At 38.2% G+C, this 8014-nt stretch overlaps 1 protein-coding gene across 1 annotated transcript; it reads left to right on the top strand.

Annotated features, from left to right (window-relative positions):
* Positions 1–692: 692 nt before the first annotated feature.
* LOC146520506 (uncharacterized) lies at positions 693–7672 on the top strand. The gene is made up of 5 exons (XM_085156344.1): positions 693–889; positions 1440–1471; positions 2716–2818; positions 2900–3451; positions 6205–7672. The coding sequence occupies exons 2-5, from the start codon at positions 1445–1447 to the stop codon at positions 6621–6623; spliced, it is 1101 nt and encodes a 366-aa protein (XP_085012470.1). The 5' UTR covers positions 693–889; positions 1440–1444; the 3' UTR covers positions 6624–7672.
* The last annotated feature ends 342 nt before the right edge of the window (positions 7673–8014 follow it).

The following is an 8014-nucleotide window of genomic DNA, read 5'->3' as shown; positions in this document are numbered from 1 at the left end:
AAACATGCTCTCTCTTTCTAGTCCCAGTCAGTACTCGTGCTGCAGCATTTTGGATGCATACATACAAGTGTTTTTAACTGTGGATCATATTTCAGATGATTTGAGATAGTGGACAGAAACAGCAGGCATGGCTGGCAAGTTTTAGCATGCCAGACAGAAATACTCTTCTAAGTATTTTTATGTACTAATGATTTTATCTGTCTCTTATTTATGAGTCATCTGCATGCAGGAGGGTTTTCTTTAGCTTCCTCTGTTGTGCATTGTGGTCTATTGGAAGTATTCCCTCATATCTTGTCAGATTCCTATTTATTCCAATAAGTAGAGCAGCCACCTGTGAGAAAAAATAAAATCTGTGTGTGTGGGTGTGTGTGTATTTGCCTTCAATAACAAGTTGAAAAGGTAAAACCAAGTGAGCATAAATGTCATGCTGTCATGACGCTCTATGTCACCTCCATGATTCCAGGAAATATTGTATCTCTTACTATAATTCCTGCTTGTAGAATAGTACCTGCTTCACTTGGGCTGCACTCAGCCTACAGTTTTTTTGTTTCCAGATAAATCTTGCAATCAAGTCCCTGTTGCATTAGTTCACACCACAAAACCAAAACCCAACTGGTGGTATTTTAAAATCAAGTCTGACAAGCCTTACAGGTCTCAGTATCAAACAGCAACATACGCGGGGTTTTCTGTAAGTTGCAAGTCTTGACTTGAATTTTGTTTCTCTCTCTTTACCTGTTTTCATTGCTGAATGGCCAGTTTATGTACAATTAGTTTTCCTGGATCACTGCACACAGTTCCGTTAAAAGAATGTAGGAGGGATTTGTTAAGGTAGGGAGTTAAATAGTACCTCAGATCTCAGATAAAGCAGACCCGAGGAAAGAAATACAAGGTGAGTCCATGCTACAGAGCTTACAGAATACGCTTTCAAATACATGATTCAAACTAAACCTTTTCATTTTATCATTTTGATACTGAATGATACTGAAAAGCTGCCTGAAGTCACAACATTAAAAAGGAGCACTGTGAGGATGTTGTTTGGGCAAATTTACTAAGCGGGGTAAATCAGAAAAAATGCTGATGTGAGAGAAAAGCACAGATTATTTTCTACTAATAATGCGCTAATTTGTTAACAAAGATGCAGCCAGTTCGTTTCAGTAAAGAACTACAGTCTATGAAGAAATCAACAGCAAATCAGCGGATCAAACACGGTGGTGGAGCAAAAGAGACAGTAAAGGGTTCACGGCAGTCAGATAAATGAGAGGCTGATGAAGCGGAATTGAAATGATTTTGAAATAGAGTTCATATTTACACACTGGTGCATATTTACACACTGGATCTTATAATAGTGAAGTGCATTTGTCATGTGTTTCATTTTTAAATAGCTTTTGTTCCTATTACTGCAAGATATCTGTTTTTCTTTCTCTTACATGACTCTGCAGCTCAGATGGAGGAGACGGCAGCTGACAACAAGGTAAAGGAATTTCACCGATGTCCTTATCTCACAGTTACATCGTCATGGTAATAGGATTGTGTCACTTTGAGTTTTGGATTCATCTTTTATTATCATTCTTACGTTTTTAGTTTAACTTTTATTTTATTTTGCTTCAGTTTGTTTTTTTTTGACTTGTCCTAACTGTTCCGTGTTTGCACCTTTGTCCTCCTGCGGTCTTGTTTATTTGGGTCTTGTTTAGTGTTAGTCTTTGTGTGTCAGTGCACTTGCCTCTTGTTTATTTCCACTTCCACAAGTTACTTTGGTGGCTCGCGTTCGTTTGTTTCTCCTTTGTGATTGTTCTGCATGCTTTCAACTGTGTGAAATTACTTTCACAGCTCCTGTCTCTCATTCCCCGTCAGCCTTCATTGTCACGAACACTGTGTACGGTCCCTCGTGTGCTCTCCAGAAGGAGGTCCTTGTCATTCATCGCTGGTTTTTGTGTTTGTTTTTGTTAATGTTGGGGTTGTTTACTGGTTTTTAAAGGCTCACTTACTGTTGGAGCAGTTCAGCCTGCATCCCACATTTGGGCCCTCACCTCTACATTCCACACACCTGTTGTGACCTGCATTTGGTTTATGGTGTCAGATTTGTCACAAAGATTAATTTCACTAAACAGAGTCATGAATACCGGATTCTAAACAATACTATGTAGTATTTTCTATGTAAAGATTTAGTAGAAAATGGCATCCTGTGTAAATAACAAAGTCACACCAACCTGGTATGTGTTGTAGTTCAGGTTTCTCTGTTCAGTGTTTGGATAACCAGTTTTGAGCCTTTTTACACAAAGAAAGAAACATAATCTTTACAGGATGCAGAGTAAATGTGAGTTTACACCTAATGGTTTAGTCTGAACACTGAAATACTGGTTGAACTAATGCTCCGGATTTAAAAAGTGATTAAGTGTAATGATGTGGGCGTTTGTTGTATTTGTCTGAAATCCCAACCTGTCGGGCTGTCTGTAAATAAAACACACCTAACTGTTTTAGTCTGAAATACTATTGTGATATGAGTGGTTCTAGATTTTTATCGTCTCATATTTAAGTAATTCTTTTTTTCATTCAAATGAGCATTTATTAAATATACTTGAACCTCTCTTTTTCATTTGAGATTAAAATGTTTTGATTGAATGTTTTGCCCTATAATAGAAGAACAGAATAGCTCTTTATTGTCATTGTACATGCAAAATGAAATTATGGAAAAACACACTGTAACTCTTTTCTTAGTGCCATCCAGCGAATGATGCTCATGAAGCTCAACAACCAGAAGAGAATGAGGAAAAGGGCAAGACTAAAACTACGTCTGAATCAGTTGCAGATAAAGACAAAGGTAATATTTTTAATCAGAAGCTTGGATTTTATAGCTTATATTTGCATTTTAAACTTACTGATTTTGTTTGGTTTGTTTCAGAACTGCCTGAGCTCACAGTTGTGTTACTTGGTGACACAAATTCCATGGAGATTGGGCCAAACAACATTTTACTTGACCATGCAGAGAAATCCAATGTGGATCAGTTTTCATCCAAGTTGTATGATATGTGTGGTCGGCGAATCTCTGTCATTAATATGATCGGTCTCCAAAACGTTGATAAAATCCCATCAAATCAGGCATTTCATGTCTTTCTCTTACTGGTACCATATGGTCTGCATAGCAGCCATTACAGCTCAGGGATTCAGTGGCTAGAAAAGACGTTTGGAGAAGGATTTCTTCCTTATGTAATGACTGTTGTAACTCGTGAGCCAGGTGAAAAATGTGAAAGTGCACTGGCAGACCTGAAAGCTAACAGTGGTTTGACTGAAAAAAGATTCCACACATGTACAAGAAATATGACAGATGAAGATGAGATAATAGCGCTGTTAGAGAAAATAGATATCATGGTCTCTGAAAACAATCCCCACTGCTACAGTGGACTGATGTGTGATGAAGACAAAGAGGAGGATCATCTGCAGCAAAAACAAAAAGGTGAGATGTTATGATGGAGAGAACTTAATTCCCATAAATACAGGTTTTTATGTTGAATGTTGTTGTTTTTATTTTACTTTTAATGCTTTTTATTGTTTTTTTTCCCTGATTTTTGCTCTTGGCTTTCCAAAAAATATTTTTTATTAACATCCAATTCCCAATTACCGTAGAAATTAGCAGTAGATGTAGTAGAAGCTTTATGTTATTAACTCCATAACTGGTTTGCTTGAATGTTTACAGTGACCATTTCGTTTTAACAGGATTTACCTCATGTCAGCAAAATGCCCCCAACTATATATCAGATCCCCTCATTGTAGGGTTCAGTTTCTTTTTCCTTAGTTTAACATTTGAGGCGCTGGTTTATAGTTATTATTTTGAATACATAAACCAAACAATCCTCACCAGTTACTACCAGAACATATAGCTTTTAAATAGAAACAAAAACACGAATAACATGTCTTCACATAGGAATTAAAAAATATAGCTTCCCAATCCCACTAACACTTTCTTCCCTGAGAAGCTCATAAGAGTTACTCAGTCCAGGATCAGGATAATTCATGTAACTTTTCAATGACGCAGCTGTTACAGTAGTCCATGAACATGGGTTTTCTGGGTTTCAGGAATATCTATTACGCTGTAATTAAATATTTTAGTGGAGAAAATATTTTCCTCTAATAGCGGTTGTTGTGTTGCTGCACACAGGACTAGCTACCCAAGTACCTTGTGGGCTTTCGTATTTGTGGCTATTGGTAGCTGTCAAAGCTGAGCATTAGTAATTATGGGTACTGGATCCTGTCAGGGGAATGCCAGTGGCAGCTGGCTAAGGAGGTCGTGCCCCGCCCTCACCCAGCTGCTTCCAGGTTGACCATCTCAGAGGAAGATCCCCCATTTTCAATGTTTGTATGGGTGTCAAGCACACACAGTGTTGCTGCCAGACCTAGACTCCTGTGAGCACTGCTGCATAATGCAGATTATTGGAATGGTGTTGGCAGGTGTTGGCAGCCTGAAAAGCCATTGCTTGTGTTTCTGACACGACAGCGAAGCCTAGTGGTGAATCAAGCTCAGCTGCTGCTTGCTGGGTGGACATAGTCGAGGACACGGAGGCTCATTTTCCTCCTAGACTCTGAAGAAGGGCACAGAGAAGATGATGAGGAGGATATTAACAAAGATATCCTTGGAGATGAAAATTAGGTGGATGAGGAAGATTCCATTCTTGTTTCCCTACAACTATAGGCAGATCACACTACTCAGCCTTCCCAGGAAGGCCTGTGCTAGGGTACCAGAGAGGGGAGTCCATCCATTAGTTGAACCTCAGATTGAAGAACAAGTCATGGAATGCTAAACCAGCTCTTTGTCCTCTCTGGGCTGTTTGAGTTTGTATGGGAGTTTCCCCAACCACTTTACATGTGCTTTGTAGACTTGCAGAAAATAAGTCACCATGTCGAAGGATTCTGTGGTGGGTACTTTTGGAGTATTGGGTACCTGGCCCATTCTTATGAGCCTTTCGGTCCCTGCACAATCTCAGTGAGACCCTAGTTTGCATTACCAACAGTAAGTCATTTTTGTGAGGCCATGGTTCTTAGCTGGAAAAGGGTTAGTGCCCAGGGATGAGTTGCAGCCCCAAGTGGAAGTGTTTAAGTTTCTTGGAGTGTTGTTCACAAATGAGGGGAACAAGAGAACTCTGTGCATCCCAAAAAGTTGATTCTGTTCATCTGGGCGTAGGGTTTTCAGTGGGAGAAATGTTTCGTCACTCAACAAAGTCAGCTGAGACTTCTTCAGTCTCAGCCGACTGCAGGTTTCCCCAATCATATAAATAGTATATTGGGGAAGATTGGGGAAACCTGCACCCAGGACCCAGGAGAGGGAGGTCTGGGCTTCACTGCATCTTGGCCTTGGACTGGACTGGTTAGATCTAACTGAATGCAGACAACCCTACAAATAAGCAGTAACTGAAGATGGCTGCATTAAAGGCCTGGCAGAGCATCTCAGTAGAGGAAACAGCATTTGGTCCATGTTTTTTAGAGTTCAGTCAGTCATTGACTGCAATGGATTCTCATCCAAATGATAAAATAATCCTGATCTAGGATTGTTCTGACAATTCTACAATTGTTCTACAATCCTGACCTAGGATCTAGGATGATGTCATTCTGTCCAATTAATTTTAAGTCTTTGAAAACAGAGGCTTATGAATAAAAATGGCTGCAATTCCTAAACAATTAATACAACCTCTTTTGTAAAATCCCTTTAATTAAAGATAAAAGTCTTTGCTTTCCTCACATCTTGATTGTTTGATTTAAAATCCACTGTGGAGGAGTATAGGGGCAAAACTACAAAAATAGTATCTTCATTTTACTAATTATGGAACCACCATTCCTAATTATTTAGAGAACTTAATTAGCTCCTAATATGGTCGACATGGGTCACTTCTCTCAGTTAGGAACTTTAAGTGAAACTGTTTGTGTTTGTCTGAATCTGCATGTATGTAAACTTACAAGGAGGGAGGTCTAAGATTATTTTTTTTTTACACTAATTTTACAAGTTGGCTACACAATGCTTCCCCCAGCAAATTTACCTCATTGTGCATTTCAAAAAAGTTCATGAAATACTTGTGCTGCAGTTTGACTGTTTATTTACTCATTGTACAGATTATATCGGATATGTTCTTTAATTTTTATTATATACAATTGTGCTGCTACTGTAGTGTATTATACCATTATTGAAATGTATTTTGATGTTATTATTATTACTTTTAGAACTAGCCTCTGCTCTTCGACAGTCAGCATCTGCTGTTGGGCAATCAGCATCTGCTGTTGGACAGTCAGCCTCTGCTTGTTGGACAGTTGGCCGCTGTTTTTGGACGGTTGGCCGATGCAGTTGGGCATTTGGTCGCTGCGGTTGGAAGGTTGGCCGCTGTGGTTGGACGGTTGGCCGCTGTTTTTGGACAGTCAGCCGTTGTGGTCGTGCGATGAACTGCTGCCTTTGGTTGGCCACCCGCTGCTGCTGGGTGGTCAGCCACTGTGGCTGGGCATTCAGCCGCTGCTTTTGGAATTTCAGGCACTGGTTTTGGGCAGTCAGCCGCTGCTACTGGAAGGTCATCCGCGGATGCTGGAAGTTCATTCGCTGGTGTTGGATGGTCAGGCGGCATTGTTGGGACTGTATGCCACTGCTCTAATATCTTGTTTATATTTTAAAGACCAAATTTCCAAATGCAGAATTTGCTTTAAACAGACTAAATTGTTCCCGTTTTGAGCTAGATTTTGTATTATATATGATGCGATATTGTGTCCACCCAGTAGTAATCTATCCCAGTTGAATTTTTGTGCATTTTCATTGTGTTTTTATGTTCATTTATCATAATGTCTGCTTCCTTGTTGCCCAGTCACTGGAAAATAACTTTTTAAATCTCAGGGAAATTTTTATCAAAAGAAATCATTAAAATTACCCAATGGGCAGAAATTACAACTGCGATAATGATGACTAGCTCCCCTATTTATCTGGAAAGTTTTTTTTCCTAATATCATCACTTTAATTATGTAAATTTCCCCCTGAGACTGAGCCTATTCATTATGTCCTCTGTAGTTGACACAGATAAACAGAAGTGCGTTTTTTCCCTCAGTTCTTAAGAGGTTAATAATGTTAAATCATATACAAACACCAAAAGATTTTGGTTTAATCAAATATATAAAACAATATATTTGTTGATTTGGAAAAAAATGTGCGTCATTGAGTGTTGTAGTTCCCTAACTCCTTTACTTTGCAGTCTCTAAACAAAGGATGTGTGAGACTACATTTTAATAGCGCCATATGTAGTAGAGGGCACTGTTTACTGTTTACTTATTTGTAGTGGCTCAGCTCACAGACAACTAATATTATACAATCATGAGTTAATTTACAACAGCAAGATGCACTCCAACAACACAAGCCTTCACCAAGGCAACTCACTGTCGGGGCAGTACTTACTATTAAGGGAATAGTGCTGTATTTTGTATATTTTCATTTTGTTTTCTTTGATATTTTGAAACCTTTTTCATGCGAATATAGTACATGCATGATATTTATTTCATTCTTTAATAAAATTAATTTCAATGTTTAATAATAAATATTAAAAGTATGCATGAGAATTCTACATGTATTCAAACTGTTATGTATCTAAACACTTATAATCTGTTATTGTTGTGTACATAACAAAGTCATAATAAAATAAATGTTACCAAAACAAAAGTTGCACAATTTTAAGCCTATTTTTAATTAGGAAATACTAGCTATTAGATTAGATATTAACCAGACTAATAAAAACACCAGTTTTGTAATCAAGAAAAAACAAAAAGCTAATGCCTATTTATTGCATTCTTTGTGGTTATTACATCCAGATCTGAAGAGGCCCAAAAATATCTTTTAAACACTAATTTTTTTTGACTCTATAGATGAGTTTTTATCAATGCTAAATGCTTTCTTTCATTCAGTCAATGATGTACAATACTAAAAGAATGCAATTTTGTTAAACTATAACCTTGTGATTTTTGCTCCCCCCCCCTAAACCTGCATCAAAAGAGATGGACAATA

The sequence above is a fragment of the Neolamprologus multifasciatus genome, chromosome 4, assembly GCF_963576455.1.
Source record: "Neolamprologus multifasciatus chromosome 4, fNeoMul1.2, whole genome shotgun sequence".
Taxonomy (NCBI): Eukaryota; Metazoa; Chordata; class Actinopteri; order Cichliformes; family Cichlidae; genus Neolamprologus; species Neolamprologus multifasciatus.
This window is presented reverse-complemented; position numbering and strand designations above follow the sequence as displayed.